Source organism: Pan troglodytes, chromosome 20 (assembly GCF_028858775.2).
Source record: "Pan troglodytes isolate AG18354 chromosome 20, NHGRI_mPanTro3-v2.0_pri, whole genome shotgun sequence".
Taxonomy (NCBI): domain Eukaryota; kingdom Metazoa; phylum Chordata; class Mammalia; order Primates; family Hominidae; genus Pan; species Pan troglodytes.
The window spans coordinates 21,644,684-21,661,618 of NC_072418.2; the positions used below are offsets into that span (position 1 = coordinate 21,644,684).

Below are 16,935 nucleotides of genomic sequence, written 5' to 3' on the forward strand. Positions count from 1 at the left end.
CGCCTTCCCCCTCCCTGCAGTCTGGCTCCTCCCCTCACCCTGGTCAGGCAGAGGCCCCTGCAGGCCCCCTGGGTGCTGCCTTGGTCTCTGCTGTGCCCTCTGCACGCCCCTCCTCACCTGGAGGGCCAAGGGGCTGTTGACAGAGGAACCATGGGCAGGCTGGCAGCACCCAGGGACGGCAGGGAGTGTGAAGATGACAGAGAGGCAGCTCCGCAGTCAGAGGGAGGCCCAGGCAGGCTCTGGTTTTACTCTGGCAGCTGGAACCCCAGCCCTGGGATGATGGGGCAAAGCCCTGTGGGGACAGGTGAGTCGTAGGCAGCAGGGGCACAGCTCCCACTGCCCTGATACCCCTCAAAGGCAGCTTCTGTACTTGGCGGTACCGATTACCCTCCCCAGCCTCCCCAGAAGGGAATTGCCCTCCCTCTGGTGGGCGCTTGGTCCCTTCCTGCTCTCTGGCATCTTCCAAGCTTTCCTGGTGACAGTGACACAAGGTCCCTCAGGTGGGGCAAGCCAGTGAGGAGGGGCCCGAGGGAGGAGCACCACGCCGGCGGAGGGCACGTCCTGGGAGGCAGCCATAATCTGGTTCTACACTGCACTCCCATCTGCGTGCACTGGTGTCTGATCTGATTTTAAAAACACAGCCATGGAGACCCCAGCACACTGCATTTCCTCTACATTTATTGCAACGGCTAAATGATTAACAACATTCACAACTTCTTAGATCTTAAAAAACAGAAACAAAAGAAAACTTCCATTTTGTAACATCACAAATGTCTTCTAGGCTTTATCAAGGACCAAAAACACTACAATTCTCTAAGTGATTTCCAGTGATGGAAACAAGCCAGAGACAGTAAAGCACCCAGAGTGGCGAGAGAGCACTTCCAGATGCCTGTTGTCCTCTCGGGGGTGACCCTGGAACTAGAACGACAGAAAAGACACTGTGACTTTGACACGGCTGTGCCACCACACATCACGCGCGACATGAGGATCCTGCAGAGCGGCCTCTGCAGAGAGCAAGGACAGCCTCGGTTAAGAGGGAGGGGCTGGGGGCACGGAGGGCCAGTGGCATCTCCTCTATCCCGGCTGGCCAGCAGCTGGCAGCACGCACCATGCTCTGCTGGCTCCCGACACCTTCACTGCCCCAGCGCTGAATCCACAGGAGAGGCGTCCTCTGAGAGTGTAGGGGGCTTTCTAGGTTCAAGGAGATGTGCCCTTTGACCCCTGCCAAGGACTCACAGAACCATCTCAGCTCAAACTTGGAGGAGTGGCAGGAGGTGGGGGGTGGTCAGTGGCCACACGCCACAGATTCCTAAAGCATTTAACTTTTTAGTAAAATGAAGTGGAGAAAGTCAAGAATGAACATGCTAGGACAAAGCACATGGAATGGTCAGGGCGATGCTGGAGAGAGTGCGCTTGATCCACGCTGCAGGTGTGTGCGCCTCGCTCGGGCCAATGGGCTGAGCCCCGCTTGGAGCTCCATCCATTCACCTGACCCATGGCCAACATGGAAGCTGTCGGAGGGGTCAGGAAAGGAGAAGGAGAAAGGAGAAGATGAACCCCCCGCACCTGTGACTCCCCAAAACCAGCTCCACTCCAGGCCCCCACAGGCTGGTTCGTTCGAGGGTTGGGTTATAAACCCAAGCTCCATCCTCCATGCTGGCACCTCTACTGCCATAAAGATCTGCCAGTTGCCAAAGCTACAGAAGCCACTGGAAGCAAGCAGAGCCCCTGGGGGTGGTGGCACTGCAAGGTGACAGGGACCAGGCAGACAAGGAGCTGGGACCACAGCCTAGGAAGTCTGTGGCTTAAACAAAGCCAGGATTTCCTTTTTTTTTTTTTTGAGACAGAGTCTCGCTCTGTTGCCAGGCTGGAGTGCGGTGGCACAATCTCGGCTCACTGCAACCTCCGCCTCCCGGGTTCAAGTGATTCTCCTGCCTCAGCCTCCTGAGTAGCTGGGACTACAAGCGCCCGCCACCACGCCCAGCTAATTTTTTGCATTTTTAGTAGAGACAGGGTTTCACCATGTTGGCCAGGATGGTCTCGATCTCTTGACCTCGTGATCCACCTGCCTCGGCCTCCCAAAGTGCTGGAATTATAGGTGTGAGTCACCGTGCCCGGCCTTTTTTTTTTTTTTTTTTTTTGGAGATGGAGTCTTGCTCTGTCGCCTAGGCTGGAGTGGAGTGGCATGATCTCAGCTCACTGCAACTTCTGCCTCCCCGGTTCAAGTGATTCTCCTGCCTCAGCCTCCTGAGTAGCTGGGATTACAGGTGCCCACTACCACGCCTGGCTAATTTTTTTTGTATTTTTAGTAGAGACGGGGTTACACCATGTTGGCCAGGCTGGTCTCAAACTCCTGACCTCAGGTGATCCACCCGCCTCAACCTCCTAAAGTGCTGGGATTACAGGCTTGAGCCACTGCGCCTGGCCCAAAGCCAGGATTTCTTTACAGCCAATACAAGTGGCATTTCCCGCTCAGTTCTGTGGCTGATGCCCTAGCCACTGCTGTGTCCCCTAATCCTGGGGTGTCAGGGGGATCCTAAGTTTTCCAGATTTTTGCCCATACTTAAAACTTCAACGCTCCTGCTTCACAAGGAAGGATGAGTGGAGAATTGAGTGGAGTTACACGCAGCAGAGTGCTGGGGAATCTGGAGAGCGGCGGCGATCACATGCCTGGAAATAGAGCAGCTGCAGAGCCCACCCCAGGAGGAGCCTGCCTCTCCTTACAAAGGCTGTAATAAGACAGCACTTGACGATGCCATACGTGCGAAAAGTGCAGAGTCTCAGAGGGTTTACAACCCCCATCCCTTTGTAACTGTAGTTTGCTTACACTGTGGATTCTAAAGAGACATGTAAATCTGGGGCCGATTTCATCTGTTTAATGATTACTCCCCACCCGATAGAGCTATTCTATACTGTTGCTAAAATTTCATTAAGTCTCTCAAGATGCATTGATGAGATGAGACACCATGAATAACACATTCATCAACTCAAGTATGGCAACTGTTCAGAGAGCTTCAGAGCTTTGGTACCCGAGTGCAGACTTGGTAATTACCGGGAATTTGTCTCCCCCGTATAACTTCTGGCGAACAACGAGAAAACACCATCTGTGATCGTTTCCACATCACGTTTGCTAACAGAGCACTTCTGGAGAGCAATGGCCAGTCCAACTGGAAAATCAGCCAGAGGAGCTGGTTCCTCAGCACTCACAGGCTGAGGTGCCTTTCGGGGGCAGCGCCACCTTCTGAAGGGGAACCAAGACAGATTTGGAGGGGACTTGCTGCTAAAAGCACGTGAACAGAGAGGAGAGGCAAAAGCACATTGAAAATGGTGCATGTTTTTTTCTTTGAGAGAAAGAAAAGCCAGCGAAACCTCCGCCCCAGAGACTGCAGAGACGTTTGTTTTCATGTACACACCAAACCGTACTTGGGCACTGGCTCCAGGCCGATCCAGGGCAGGGATGATGTTTTAAGGGCAATTGCTGCTTCAAGGCTTATCTTTCACATCAGTGGTTTTGATCTATTCAGGAAGAGAACGATTTTGTTCAAAACTGAGGTGGAAATTAGGTGAGGGGGCAACTAAAAAAAAAAAAAGAATAGAAAGATGAGGATATTTACAGGCCCAAGGCCCTGCAGAAGGAAAAGGATTTGAAGACCCTCACAAAGGGACACAGCCAACTGCCATCCTCTGTGGCAGTGGCTGTCACAGTCGCCCTTCCACTTGCATGATGGCAAGGCCCTCTGGACTAGGAACAGTCCGTTTGCTGGTCATGTTATGTGGTAGGTGGCTGTCATCTGTGAGAGAAAACTTGAGCAAGAGAAGAGACAGGCGTGGCCTATTTCCACACGCACATCCACGGAGGCTGGCCTGGAGGCCTTGAGGGGCTCACAGCCGGGGCACCAGGCAGGCCATGCGCAGCTGCCCTTGGCCAGTGTGAGGTTTGCTCCTTCAGCAAACCTGGAAGGTAAGAATGGGGCATATCCACATCCATAGACCCTTTTGTTTCCCTCACAGAATTTTGTGATTTTTTTTGTGTGTGGCATTTTTAGGGGAGCAGGGAACATCAACTTTGTTGGGGGAAATTTCTCTGCATACCAGCATGCCGGCGAGGGCAGACGGCCTTACACACTGGCCTGTGAACATACCTATTTGTTGGCCCGCTTGTGTCTGTACATCTGCATCATCCTCTGTCGGAACACATCGAATGTGTCTTCTTTGTGCTCCTGCCCGTCAGCACCCAACCCTTCCCCTTCCGAGGGGGTTCCCCTAGGGAGTGAAAAAGAGAGTCAGTTGTGCACCTGAGCCCAGGGCCTGGCATGCCAGGAACTGGGCATGGGCACAAACAGTCCATGAGATGCAGGTGTTTGGGACACACACTGAGACATCGAAGAAAGGGAAAATTAAGACGCGACTCACAGTGGAAACAAGGAGTACTCACCCTCGAAGAGCTGGCTTTTGAGGGGGTGCCCAGAGGGCCCTGGTTACCTCGGAATGCCTTACCCAGCAGGAACTAAGCTCAGTATTAAATGAAATGCCTGCTGGAGGTTATGATCGGGGTTTAATAAACTTTGGGCCTGTGTTCGGGACCCTGGCTGGCCCGGCTATGGGTTCCCGGGAATGGGAAAGCAGTTCCAGACGGAAACTACACAGAAATACCACTTAGCTTTTATGATGGTCACAAATGTGGCCAAAATGACCAGGGCCAACAAGCTGGTTAAAAAATCTACACCAGGACAGAAAGGAGCCCTGTAAACACCTGCACATGTAAATGATCAGCTTCTCATCTGAAGATGCCTTCTGTTTAAAAAACAAAAATCAACTGCCAGCTGTAAGCCATCTTGGCTGTGAAGGAGCCAAGCGGCAGGCTGCAGGTGGAAGGACTGAGGCCCCACCCACTCCCACTCCAGGCTGCCTGCTGCGTACACGCTGACCGGCTCCCTGATGCCCTTTCCGAGGGAGCCCAGGCCATGGCCCTCCTTCCAGCCCATCTTCTGCAGCATCTGGAAGCCCAGGTTCTTATCGGTCAGCTTCTGCTGGGCGAAGTCCAAGTCCTTGGGTTTCTGAGGAGAGAGGAGAGTCCAGGCATGTGGGCCACAGGGAGATGCCTGGATCAAGGGTCTGTCCTAGGCTATGCCTGGAGCCCCTCACCCCCAAATGCCCTCCTGACTCCCCAGATGCTCAGGCTCAAGCTCCAGTCACTTTCCCAGTTCTCTGCAACATCCCTGGGTGGGATGGAACTTCTAAGTCAGAGGTCACTGGCCTGAGGTCAGTCGTGCCTCTCAGCTACCACTATAACCCTGGTGCCAAGACTGTGAGGAAAACTGGGTAAGGGAATGGCCAGTCCCAGGGTCAAGGAGTCAGTAGGAAGGCCCTCAGCGGAACCCTGGATAAAGAAGGGTGGCCCTGTGATGACCACAGGGCGCAGCCCAGGGAAGAGTGGGGGGCACCAGGGCACAGGCCTGCAGGCAGGATGAGGGCCAGACAGTGGGTGAGAACTGGCTGGCAGCACCCTCCCTGAACCACGCCAACATACCCCTCCCCCAGTGCTTCATTCACTCCCTGGCTGCATTGTCTGTCTGTCCTCGGGACTGAGTTCTACTTGGACACTGGGGTCTGTGTCTAGCACAGAGCAGACCTCACTGAGAGCTAGTATAGCTGTGATTGCTCCTGTGGGTGGTGGGGAAGTGCAGCAATCTCTGGGCCACTAGATGGAGATCTGGAGACAGACAGGGCCCTGGGGCCTCTGGAGGAGGAGCCTGCAGGGCTGTAGCAGAAGGAATTTCTATTCACTCATGAGTATTCATGACACACTGCTGTGTGACAGAGCCCAGCTGGGCAGTCCAAGACCTTGCCATGTATTCCTTGGCTCTTCACGAGTCAACTTGTGTGGGTGGGCTGGGCATGGTGGCTCATGCCTGTAATCTCAGCAGTTTGGGAGGCCGAGGTGGGTGGATCACTGGATGTCAGGAGTTCCAGACCAGCCTGGCCAACGTGGCAAAACCCCGTCTCTACTAAAATACAAAAATTAGCCAGGCATGGTGGCAGGCACCTGTAATCCCAGCTACTTGTGAGGCGGAGGCATGAGAATCGCCTGAGCCTGGGAGGCAGAGGTTGCAGTGAGCAGAGACCGTGCCACTGCATTCCAGCCTGGGCAACACAATGAGACTGTCTAAAAAAAGAAACAAAATACAAAACTTGTGTGTTTTTTTTTTAAATATAGAGTCTTGCTATGTTGCCCAGGCTGGTCTCGAATTCCCGGCTTTAAGTGATCCTCCCACCTCAGTCTCCCCATTAACTGGAACTACAGGTATGTGCCACTGCACCCAGCTTTTGATGTTTTTTTTTTTAAGATGGAGTCTTGCTCTGTTGCTCAGGCTGGAGTGCAGTGATGCAATCTCAACTCATTGTAACCTCCGCCTCCTGGGTTCAAGCGATTCTCCTGCTTCAGCCTCCCGAGTAGCTGAGATTACAGGCGTGTGCCACCACGCCCACCTATTTTTGTATTTTTAGTAGAGACGGGGTTTCGCCATGTTAACCATGCTGGTCTTGATCAAACTCCTGACCTCAGCTGATCTGCCCACCTCAGCCTCACAAAGTGCTGGGATTACAGGCATGAGCCACTGCGCCTAGCTGATGTATTTATTTAAGGCATTTACTGAACGACCTGGGGAGGCTGTGAGGGTTCATGTGCTCTTGAGAGGGAGGGAGGAAGGTGCTGAGGAGGATCACGGGGGCTGGTGCTGGGGGTCTGAGCAGCGGACAGGTGGGAGTGGCTGGGAGAGGGTTAGATGACCCTGGGCATGGGAAGCAGGGTGAGAAGGGCATGCTGAGTGCTGTGAGCTCAGGTCTTCGGGCAGTCAGCCCTCATCAGCTTAGCAACCTGCCCCATGATGTCATGCAGGCCTCATGAGGTATAATTCAACCAAAAGACAAATCCCCCCCTTGCCATCTGCATTGAGGTGCCCAGGAATCAGCTTCCCTAACGTTAGGGGTGCATGTGGGAGGCACTCCAGAGACAAAGGAGCTTGGAGACAAGGCACAAAAGGCTGAGCCTGGGGGAGCCAGGGGCTGGGAGAGGAAAGAGAGAAGGGAGAGAGCAGGGCCTCAGGTCAGGAGGGAGGGAGGGAGGAGAGAGCAAGTGCTCCCATAAGGAAGGCCTGGGCCTCTGGAGCTCCTGGGGCCTCAGTGTTCTCACCCTAGAAAGGGACAAAACAACCTGGAGAGGTGCTGAGAACTCAACATGCAGCAAGATGTAGGGGGTCAGAAACGGATACCCTAAGGCTGGGCGCGGTGGCTCACGCCTGTAGTCCCAGCACTTTGGGAGGCCAAGGTGCGTGGATCACGATGTCAGGAGTTTGAGACCAGCCTGACCAACATGGTGAATCCCCATCTCTACTAAAAATACAAAAATTAGCCAGGTGTGGTGGCGCGCCCCTGTAATCCCAGCTACTCTGGAGGCTGAGGCAGGAGAATCCCTTGAACCTGGGAGGCAGAGGTTGCAGTGAGTTGAGATCATGCCATTGCACTCCAGCCTTGGCGACAAAGGGAGACTCCGTCTCAAAAAAAAAAAAAAAAAAAAGAAAGAAAGAAAGAAAGGGATACCCCGAATTATAGCACTTTGACAGGTGGGACTAAAGTAGCAGCCTCAAGGTCCCTCCCAAAGCACAGGAGGAAGCTGTTTTCTTCAAGTTCCCTATCTACCTAGAAACTGGACTTGCCAAAGAAGAACACAAGGGCCTTGGATCCCTTCCCTGAAATGTCATTAACCAGAGTTGAAAACTCCTATCACACAAGAAGAGATGGAACATGAAACACCACACCTAGAGCCCAGACCACTGGCTGTTCTCTAGTCCCATTCAATTCTCAATGAGGATCATTCACAAGATGATGCCTGCCTCCATTCATCTCTCCTAAAATCATCTGCTTCCCCTCTAAAGTTACCTACAGCCTCCCATCTGCCCTCTCCCCTACAAAGAAGTATTTCAGCTTCAACCACCTGGCCCTTCTTTGAGTTTTCATAATGTTTTATATGGCTCCTGTGCTTATGCACGTGAATAAATATGTATAACTTTTTTGTTTCAAGACAGGATCTTGCTCTGTCACCCAGGCTGGAGTGCAGTGGCTCCATCATGGCTCACTGCAGTCTTGAACTCCCGGGCTCAAGTGATCCCCCTGCCTTGGCCTTCCAAAGTCCCGGGATTAAAGGTGTAAGCCACCGCACACCTTTTTTTATCCTGTTAATCTTCTTATTGTCAGTTCATTTCAACAGGCTTAGACTTGGACCTTCAAAGGCGGAGGGAAATTCCCTTTGTTCTCTTCAGAGGCATCTCCGAGGGTATTATATAAAGTAGCTGTGTGTGTGTATGCATGTGTGTGTGCATATGCGTGCACATGTGTGTATCTTGTGTGTGTGTGTGTGTGTGTGAGTTACTGGATGCAGGTGGCCCCTCCATAATGGCATGAGGTGGTCTTGGTGAGGCGGTGTGGGCAGAAGTGTCTCTGCAGGGCAGTTAAGGAGGGGAGGTATGAAGGGAGGAGCTATGCTATGGGCTGGGACAGGAAGAGGGGCACAAACAGTGAAGAGACACCCCTGCAAGCCAGGGGACACCAGACAGGACCTGCTACACTGGGGGGCCCCTTGCCATGAGAAAGTGGCCTGGAGAAAAGAGGTGACAGAACCCACCGGCTGAGATGAGAAACGGGGCATCCGTCAGGCCCTCCTGGGAGCTGTGCACGACCTGGGCCCTGGGATGACGGGTAGGGAAGGAAGGGGAAAGGCTGGTCATGGCAGGGCACAGGGGTCCCCAGAGGGCAGGTCGGTACTCTTTTCCCTTTCAGGAAGGCTGCTTGGAGGTGCAGTGGGAGGAAGAGGGGTTGGCTCAGCCTGGAAGTTTCTTCGTGAATGTTCAAATCTGTGTTTAACAATCATGATGGTGGTTTCCTGGACAGCTGGAGGAAAGCCAAGCCCTGTGGGCAAGCTGGAGGTTTGCAGAGGAAAGCTGCAGCCACCACGGCCTCCCTTCCACCCACAGTCACTGGCAGACAGGAGGACAGGTGCAGAGCCCCAAGGAGACAGCAGCATGTGCAGGACACCCACCAGGAACCGCGTTCAGTTTAATCCTCACTGTACCTCCTACCTGCTGGGTAAGTGTGGCCATCCCATTTTACAGACAAATCCGTGGCTCGGGGGTTACACGCCAAGGTTACAAAACTACTCGGTGGCAGGGCTGAGCTAGAGTACAGCTGTGCCTGACGCCAAGGCCCTGCTGTGCCCTCATCTGGCCATGCCCTTATCCAGGCCACACAAAGGGGCACCAGATGCCAGCTCAGCCTAAAACCTGGCACATCAGTACGGACTATGAGCTCTGGACTCGGGAAGGTCCCTCCTTCCTGCCATAATTGGGGTCAGACTGACCTAGGTCACTCGGAAGGGGTTGGAAGCAACATGGCACTGCCTGACACCAGCAGAGCGATCTCGCCTGGCTCCCCGCCCTCCTCCCTGACCATGAAGGACTGGTGAAGTCTCTCCACATGTGTCCCAGGTGACCCTGCTTGCCCCCAGCACTGTGTCCCCCAGGCCATCTGGAGTGTACCTGCCCCCTTTCCATAACCTGGCTCCAGGTCAGTGAATGGCAGTTCTGTCCCTCTTCTGCCCAAGCTGACTACCCTGGGGTCATCTGGACTCCTGGCTTTTGCACACCCAGCCCACAAGCAGGTGTCACCCACTCCATCTTCACCCCTTCTCATTGCTCCTCATGCCCTGGTCCAACTGTCTTAAGTTTGAGCCTCCTCCTGGTTCCCACCCACAGGCTGCTCTCCACCCTAGTGGCCACATCCACCACAGGTCCCAGAGGTACCCTCCCTTCCCTGAGAAAGGGCCACAGCGTTAACATCTGTTGAGGTCCTGTGTGACCACTCCCCGGATTCCTCTGCTGCCACAAAGGCCTCTTGCTGCCCCAGCCTCTCTACCGAGGCTGTGCCCTTCTCAGATCTCTACACTGTTTCTCCTCAGCTCCTCCAGGCTTGTGCCAACGTCATCTGCAAGAGAGACCTCCCTTGGCTTTCCCAATTCAGCGGCATCCCCTCGACCCCACCTTATTCTCCCTCTCTTTGACCTGCTTCTCTTTGCCCAGAGCATCCCCAGGACTGCCTCATCCATTTCTCTTTCACTGTTGGCCCTGCTTGCTGCTGCCTCCAGGTGGACAGTCGGGACCTGGCGTGTAGGAGGTGCTGACCGCACACACCACGCTCTGCTTACTAGCAGATTAGTGAACTCTCTTCACCACCCTTCCAGTCTACTAAGCTTGAAAGTTTTTATGTTTTATTTTTTAAGGAGACCAGGAGGAGACATAGGTCTCACTATGTTGCCAAGGCTGGCCTCAAACTCCTGGGCTCAAGTGATCCCCCTGTCTTGGCCTCCCAAAGCACTGGGATTACAGGCGTGAATCAGTGCACCTGGATAACTTGAACTTTTTTTTTTTTTTGAGACAGGCTCTCAGTCTGTCGCCTAAGCTGGGGTGCAGTGGTGCAATCAGCTCGCTGCAGCCACGACCTCTCAGGCCCAAATGATCCTTCCACCTCAGCTTCCAGAGTAGCTGGGACTACAGGCATGCACCACCATGCCCAACTAATTTTTGTATTTTTTGCAGAGACAGGGTTTTGCCTATTGCCCAGGCTGGTCTTAAACTCTTGGACTCAAGCGATCTGCCCACTTTGGCCTCCTAAACTGCTGGGATCACAAGTGTAAGACACCCAATCGGCCTTAGCTTGAACTTTTTTTTTTTTTTTTGAGACGGAGTCTCACTCTGTCGCCCAGGCTGGAGTGCAGTGGCGCGATCTCGGCTCACTGCAAGCTCTGCCTCCCAGATTCATGCCATTCTCCTGCCTCAGCCTTCCGAGTGGCTGGAACTACAGGCGCCTGCCACCATGCCCGGCTAATTTTTTGTATTTTTAGTAGAGACGGGGTTTCATCGTGTTAGCCAGGATGGTCTCGATCTCCTGACCTTGTGATCCACCCGCCCCCTGCCTCCCAAAGTGCTGGGATTACAGGCGTGATCCACCACACCTGGCCTAGCTTGAACTTCTTAAGGGCCAAGACATTATCTCGTTTATCTCTCAAATCCCACTGCATCCATTACAGGGATCTCAACTATCCATTACACAGATGAATCACTAGTCTATGCTTTGGACAAAGGCAAAACAGTTTTCAAAAGCCCTCCCAAGAGAAAAGTCTCTGTTGTGTTTTACACATTAATACCTCAGTTTGAAATGTTAGCACAGCTTAATCACAAGCTGCAGCATCCTTTGGAACTCCAACAAATTCTAACCAACTATACTTTGAGTGAGGACTACCAATGATTACGCTCACCTTCTTTTTGGACATGGGACGACCCCGAGGCCTGTCATAGGCAATTCGAACTGGTTCATGGACTAGAAGACAAAAGAAAGAGACACATACACATACACATACATGTGCTTTTCCTAAATTACTTAGAGACTGAAGATCTTGCAGTCTATTTTGGCTAACAGTTCTCTGATGACAGAAGGTGTCTTAGGCTCTGCATGGCAGCTGCTGAGCCCCAGCTCCTCTCAAGAATGAACATGTATGACCCCTGGAGTGAGCAGAGACGGGACACGCTCAGGGTAGGCAGCTTGGGCCATAATGAAGGGTTCACTGAGCGGTGCCTTGCTTTTGGAAAGTCTATTCAAACCTAAGAGTCCCCACATTTATAACAAAAGATCCAATACATGGATTATTTTCCATGACTACAGAAATATATTTTGCTTCAACAAAATATTTGTGATACTGTGCCCTCCTAGTTTATCTGCAGCTAATTCACTGGGAAATAATTAAAGTCTGGCCAGGCGCAGTGGCTCATGCCTGTAATCCCATCACTTTGGGAGGCCGAGATGGGCGGATCACCCGAGGTTAGGAGTTCGAGACCAGCCTGGCCAGCATGGCGAAACCCCGTCTCTACTAAAAGTACAAAAACTAGCCAGGCGTGGTGGCGGGAGCCTGTAATCCCAGCTATTCAGGAGGCTGAGGCAGGAGAATAACTTGAACCCGGGAGGCAGAGGTTGTAGTGAGCCGAGATTGTGCCACTGCACTCCAGCCTGGGCGACAAGAACAAGAGTCCATCTCAAAAAAAAAAAGAATTAAAGTCTGCCTAAAACTTTCTAGTGAAAAACAACCAAGCTTCTCATATAGAGAACCAAATCATATCATTTTATTCTATTTTTTATGAAAGGGAGATTAGCAAGTCTGTTTTTTTTTTTTTTTTTTTTGAGACACAGTTTTGCTCTTGTTGCCCAGGCTGGAGTGCAGTGGTGTGATCTCAGCTCACTGCAACCTTCACCTCCCAGGTTCAAGCGATTCTCCAGCCTCAGCCTCCCGAGTAGCTGGGATTACAGGCATGCGTCACCACGCCTTGCTAATTCTGTATTTTTAGTAGAGATGGGATATCTCCATGTTGGTCAGGCTGGTCTCAAACTCCCGACCAAAGGCGATCCTCCCGCCTTGGCCTCCCAGAGTGCTGGGATTACAGGTGTGAGCCAGTACACCCGGCGCAGGTCTGGTTTTATCTCATCAACTACCCAAAGAACTGAGAGCTTCTAAAGCAGAAATAAAAAACTCCACCTCCCCCCAAGAAGAGCATACATAACAAGCACTCTGATACACTACCTGCCATCCATGACAAGTTTATTTACTTCATTTTTTTTACATTAATTTTTTTTTCTTGTAAAGATTAGGTCTGGCCATCTTGCCCAGGCTGGTCTCAAGCTCCCGGGCTCAAGCAATCCTCTTGCCTCAGTCCCGCTAAGCTGGGATTACAGGCGCGAGCCACTGCGCCTGGCCCCATGAGAAGTTTTGAAGGATGGTAAAGGTTATAGTAGAATGGTTAGCATTTCACTGCAACACCAAATTTTTCAAACACAAAACATGAGGACTATTCCAAAGCAGGAAAAACCATAAGGCCACTGTCACATGTAAATGTGACTGTCTGAATGATGTAGAACACACAGGTGACTGTTTAACACAGTCCCACAATGGGGCACCATTCACTACAACTTCACACATAGGTTTTGCAGCAGAAGTCCCATGTGAAAGCACGGTCCAGGCCTGACTGTGGGGAGACAGCTTGGAGGGCACTGGGGGCACAGGAGTCATCTGGGCCACGGCCTGCCCATCAAAAGGCCACATGCGATGCAATTCTATGTACTGACAGACTAGGAAAGATAGAATACCTGGGGCTTGGAAAACAGTCAGTGGTTGCTGAATCGGGCAGGGGACTGCAATGGGACAAGAGACCCGTTCTGGGAACAGGCTTCAGCTCTGCTGTACTGGTGGGTTCTCGCCTCTGCACAGTCAACAAAATTCAAATGGTCCACTTGAAAAGGGTGCGTTTCACTGCTGGTAAATTATACCTCAAGAACCCAGAACCTCCCCACAGGAGAGCAGGAGATGGCCTCCCATGGCCGAGGCAGGTCCCACTGACCACTGCCTGGGACCACCCCTGCTCTGTTCCCATCTCACTGTCATGACATGAAGCAGCTTATCAGCACCCTGGGCCTTCCAGGGGCTCAGAAGGGCCCCCAGCTGACAAAGTCACAGGCAGGAAAACAGCTGAGATGACCCAGGCCCATCCCCTCCACAGTTGGGGATGCCCCGACCTGAATCCAGGCAATCAGGGAAATGTCCAGCAGCAAGTAGAGTGCCAGAAGCCACAGGGTAGCAAAGAAACATGTCCTTAGAGCAATGCCTTCAGACCACTGGGAAACATGAGTGTCGGCTCACATTTTGGAGTGGTGCACAAAACTCTTTTGGATTAAAATGTCTCCACCTGTCTCTTCTAACTCTCACAGCCCACCAACCAAGAACTGTGCTAGAGGCAACTGTGCCGACAGGCGGGCACTCACCTTTTGGCTCCTGGATGAGACACACTCTCTTGGGAGCTGGAATCATGCCAACCTTCAATGACTTGCTGCTGATCCTCTTCCGAGGGAAGCAGGTACCTGAGGAGGCCTGTGACAAGGCAGGTGCTCCAGCCAGGTCGTCTTCAGCAGCCTCGCCGGGAAGGCCGTCGGCAGGGGTGCTGCCCTCAGACTTGCCCGCCCCTCCGGGAGCGGGGGCCTCCTCTCCCCCATCCTCATCGTCCTCGTCCTCCTCCTCAGGCATCACCTCTGGGCTCTCCAGCTCAGCCTCCCGCGGAGGGGGCTCGTCTTCAAACTCTCCTTCCCCTTCCATGAGGTCCATGGGGCTCTCCTGAGAACCCGCGGTGTCACCGCCACCAGTGTGAAGGTTGTGCGGAGATGACGTGAAACAAATTGATGGACATAGTTCAAACACTTTCTTTCGATAGAATTTGAAAGCAGAACTATTTTGGTCATGTAGAAACCTGGGGCACAGAGGAAATACATTGGGTAACCAGATGGAATCTCTCAACATTTTTATTTGCTGAAACTGCTGGGATTGATCCAAGGAAGGTGGAGGTGGGACAAGGGAAAGAATAACCTGACCAGTCTCTACGCGGCTATGGCTTGATGGTGCAGCCTCTCAATGATAGAAAATTTGAGGAGTACTAGTAACTTAATAAGGAGCTAGAATTCAAGAAGCCTAACTGCTTTCCAGGGGACAGAGGCGGACGAACAAGGTATGCAGGGCTTGGGAAAATGCTGGAATAGAGATCTGGCCTGAGACCCATCTCACCCTTTCTGGTTACATCGCTGGCCTCTCTGGGCCTCCATGTGCCCATTTTGACTCTGGTTCCTCCCAGGTATGAGAAGCATGGAGAGATGCCAGGAGGAGCTGCACAGTTACTGCTGGAACATGTGCACCATGGAACCGTAAGGTGCCCCCCGAGGAGGCTCCTCACCCCTAGCACTTCCCGCTCTGGGGCCTGCAGTCCACCTACATGGGCGTGGAGATGAGGCCTCTCTGTGCCTCAGGGGTCTGGTGGCCACCTCGACTTGTAACCACAGCTATGAAGCTGTGGCTGGTATGAGAAACTTAAAACACTCCCGAAAGCACCAAAGTCCACTTGGACCAAAGGAAAAATGGCCCTCGTAAGGCAACTCAACCTCATAAATGTGCCAAGTCCCCCCAGTTAGCATATTAATATATCCCAATAAAATCCCGTTCTGAATCAGGGCAAGATGGTTCTAAAGTTCATAAAGAAAAATAATATGTAAGAATATCTGGGAAAACTCTGAACAAGACTCATAAGGGGTTCCAGCCCCACCAAGCACTATAAAATGCCCAAAAGCCTCTAGAGTTAAACAGCATAGTAGTCCATAAGGCAGACCAAAGGAACAGAATAGAAAGACCAGAAACCCAGCATTTGATTAAGGTAACCTCTCAAACTACTACAAAAAAGGGGTGGGTCTTTCAAAGAATGGTATTGGAAAAGCTGGACGGCTTTGTAATTATTATTATACATTTTTAGAGATAGGGTCTCACTCTGTCGTCCAGGCTAGAGTGCAGTGGTGTGATCACATCTCACTGCAGCCTCAAACTCCTGGGCTCAAGAAATCTTCCTACATCAGCCACCCAAGTAGTTAGGACCACAGGCAAATGCCACTATACCAGGCTAACAAACACACACACACACACACCACACACACATACCACACACACATACAACTAAATATCAGCAGAAACAAATGAATCTGGGCCGGGCATGGTGGCTCATGCCTCCCAGCACATTTTGGGAGGCTGAGGCAGGCAGATCACCTGAGGTCAGGAATCCAAGACTAGCCTGGCCAACATGGTGAAACCCCGTCTCTACTAAAAATACAAAAATTAGCTGGGTGACACCTGTAATCCCAGCTACTTGGGAATCTGAGGCAGGAGAATCACTTGAACCCGAGAGGTGGAGGTTGCAGTGAGCTGAGATCACACCACTGCACTCCAGCCTGGGCGACAGAGTGAAATTCCGTCTCAAAAATAAATAAATAAATAAAACGGATTGTATGACAACTTTATAACATAACCACACCCACAAAATGAATTAACTCAATAAGCTTGAGCACATTAGAATTAAAATTTTTCTAAAGGCAAAAGAAACACAAAGTCATCTTGGCCCATTTACAAGCATGGCTGGATAGCGTCCAACACCTTGCCCAGTATCGTGGTCAGGATCCAGGGCTCTCCTTCCAGGGAAGGACAGGACAGAGTACTCTGAAGGACACTGCTCAGAAAAGGCTGTCACAGATGGGGAGGAATCACCCAAAACCCAACAAGTACTACAGCCCAAGTACCCAGGCTAATGCAAAATTCTCCTTTAAACTGTACTTTTCATTGAAAAAAAAGAAAATGAAAAAGAAAAAAGGACTCATGGGATGCCCCCAGCTGCCCTGCACTGAGCTGTCCTCCTTATCCAACCCTGCCAGAGGAAATCCCACATACACAGTGGACAGGTCCGACCCCGAGGTCTACAGGGCCCAGCAGCTCCCCAAGGCCACTACTGCCTGTAAAAGGCAAAACCTGACTGTAAGCCTGGTCAGGCCTCCCGTCTGTAGGTGGTCAGTGCCCCACAAGGCAGGTGGTACCTTAGTGCAGGACCCAGTCATAAGCCAAGGCTGCGGAGGGGAGTAGGGCTTGGCTTGTGCAATCAGGTCCCAAGCAAGTTGAAAGAGTATGTTCTGTCACCACTGAATCCCATAAATGCTCTGAGAAATGCACGTTTTCAACTGTAATTTTAACTGGATGAAGGCATGACTGTCCAACAAGCTAGGACCAGCACGAGGAGTTGAGAGCCCCCTCAGTAGGGTTCTGGCTCAGTAATGGGAAGATGGGTGCCTCCTACCAGCAGCCTTTCTCTGGAGGGGACATCTCATGTCACCCCGGGGAAAAACCCCAGGGGCAGTGCTGGCTCCTCACCCAGCACTTTCTTGCCTATGGGCTGTGTGCTTTTGAGCTGAGCTCCACCTATCCAAGGA

The 16,935-nt window shown here is 52.0% G+C and overlaps 1 protein-coding gene across 50 annotated transcripts in view; it reads right to left on the bottom strand.

Annotated features, from left to right (window-relative positions):
• Positions 1-661: 661 nt before the first annotated feature.
• SUGP2 (SURP and G-patch domain containing 2) overlaps positions 662-16,935 on the bottom strand; it is a 42,982-nt gene continuing 26,708 nt past the window's right edge. For 5 of the 50 annotated variants that reach the window (XR_010153763.1, XR_008540913.2, XR_008540923.2 and 2 more), the window contains exons 7-12: positions 13,915-14,393; positions 11,366-11,427; positions 4,921-5,057; positions 4,143-4,263; positions 3,424-3,516; positions 662-918 (exon numbers count right to left, since the gene is read on the bottom strand). Coding sequence is in view for 16 of the 50 variants with exons in the window: in XM_063801375.1 (XP_063657445.1) it covers positions 4,770-5,057; positions 11,366-11,427; positions 13,915-14,393 (829 nt within the window). In the remaining 34 variants the exon portion in view is untranslated. Of the gene's footprint in view, positions 3,576-4,142; positions 4,264-4,536; positions 5,058-8,680; positions 8,743-11,365; positions 11,428-13,914; positions 14,394-16,935 lie in introns of those variants that run through there. The other 45 variants (XR_010153761.1, XR_008540912.2, XR_002940629.3 and 42 more) reach the window with 19 other exon arrangements.